General features: G+C 42.2%; 1 protein-coding gene across 2 annotated transcripts in view; it reads right to left on the minus strand.

The window, feature by feature from the left end:
• LOC107717074 (transmembrane protein 26-like) overlaps window positions 1-736 on the minus strand; it is a 6,572-nt gene extending 5,836 nt beyond the window's left edge. For both annotated transcript variants that reach the window (XM_016523719.1, XM_016523718.1), the window contains exon 1: window positions 273-736. In XM_016523719.1, the coding sequence (XP_016379205.1) occupies window positions 273-463 (191 nt within the window). In that variant the 5' untranslated portion in view covers window positions 464-736. The remainder of the gene's footprint in view (window positions 1-272) is intronic.
• Window positions 737-825: the final 89 nt, after the last annotated feature.

Below are 825 nucleotides of genomic sequence, written 5' to 3' on the forward strand. Positions count from 1 at the left end.
GGGGGGGGGGAAGGAGAGAGGAATGTCGATAACTTTTTTTAGGAAATTTGAATTAAAAATATAACTGAAACCTAAGAACAGCTACTACTAAAGAAGCCAATTGAAAGCCACATGAACACCGAAATTCAGCTAAATATTGAATTCAAGTTATTTAGACCAAGAAGAGTGATTCATCCAGCAGAAAATGATCAACAGCTGTTGGCAAGATCAGTGAACCTGTCAGTACTGTAAATCGTATCTGTAGAACTGTAAAGGGAAAGCGTGTCACTCACCATTTGTAGTCTTTCCCTTTCCTTCGTTTTAAAGTGATGATCATCTCCACGACCAGAGGAAGGTAAAGGACCGTTAGTAACCAGTACATGTTGTCATTTTTCACCGTTTTTACTCTCCAGACGCCGATTAGAGAGATCAGAATGAATAACGTCCTGGTTATGATCGCGCACACGAATTTAACTAAAATCATGGTAAAGGCAAAGGTGTCCCGTGATTGTGCGGTGGAAAGTGCGCTTGTAGAGTCCCTAGTCCCTAGTGTTGAATCCTCCCACCAGCGTCAGTGTGTGAAATCACTTACAGAGGTCAGATGTTTGTCCTGAAGACACAGCTGGAGGAAGCCTGAAAAATCTTATATACAAGATAGTGCCATTTAAACGTACGTTTATTGTATAGGCTATCTGGACACTCTTTCTTTACAGTTTGGCCAAACTTTCCCTGCTGAAAAAAAACCAGCTAAAACCAGCCTAAGATGGTTGGCTTGTCTTAGCTGGTTTAAGCTGGAAGTAGCTGGTCTCCCAGCCTGACCAGCTAAAGAAGTGGCCAAACAACCCC

This window comes from Sinocyclocheilus rhinocerous, unplaced genomic scaffold (assembly GCF_001515625.1).
Source record: "Sinocyclocheilus rhinocerous isolate Xijiao unplaced genomic scaffold, SAMN03320098_v1.1 scaffold119, whole genome shotgun sequence".
NCBI classification, from domain to species: Eukaryota; Metazoa; Chordata; class Actinopteri; order Cypriniformes; family Cyprinidae; genus Sinocyclocheilus; species Sinocyclocheilus rhinocerous.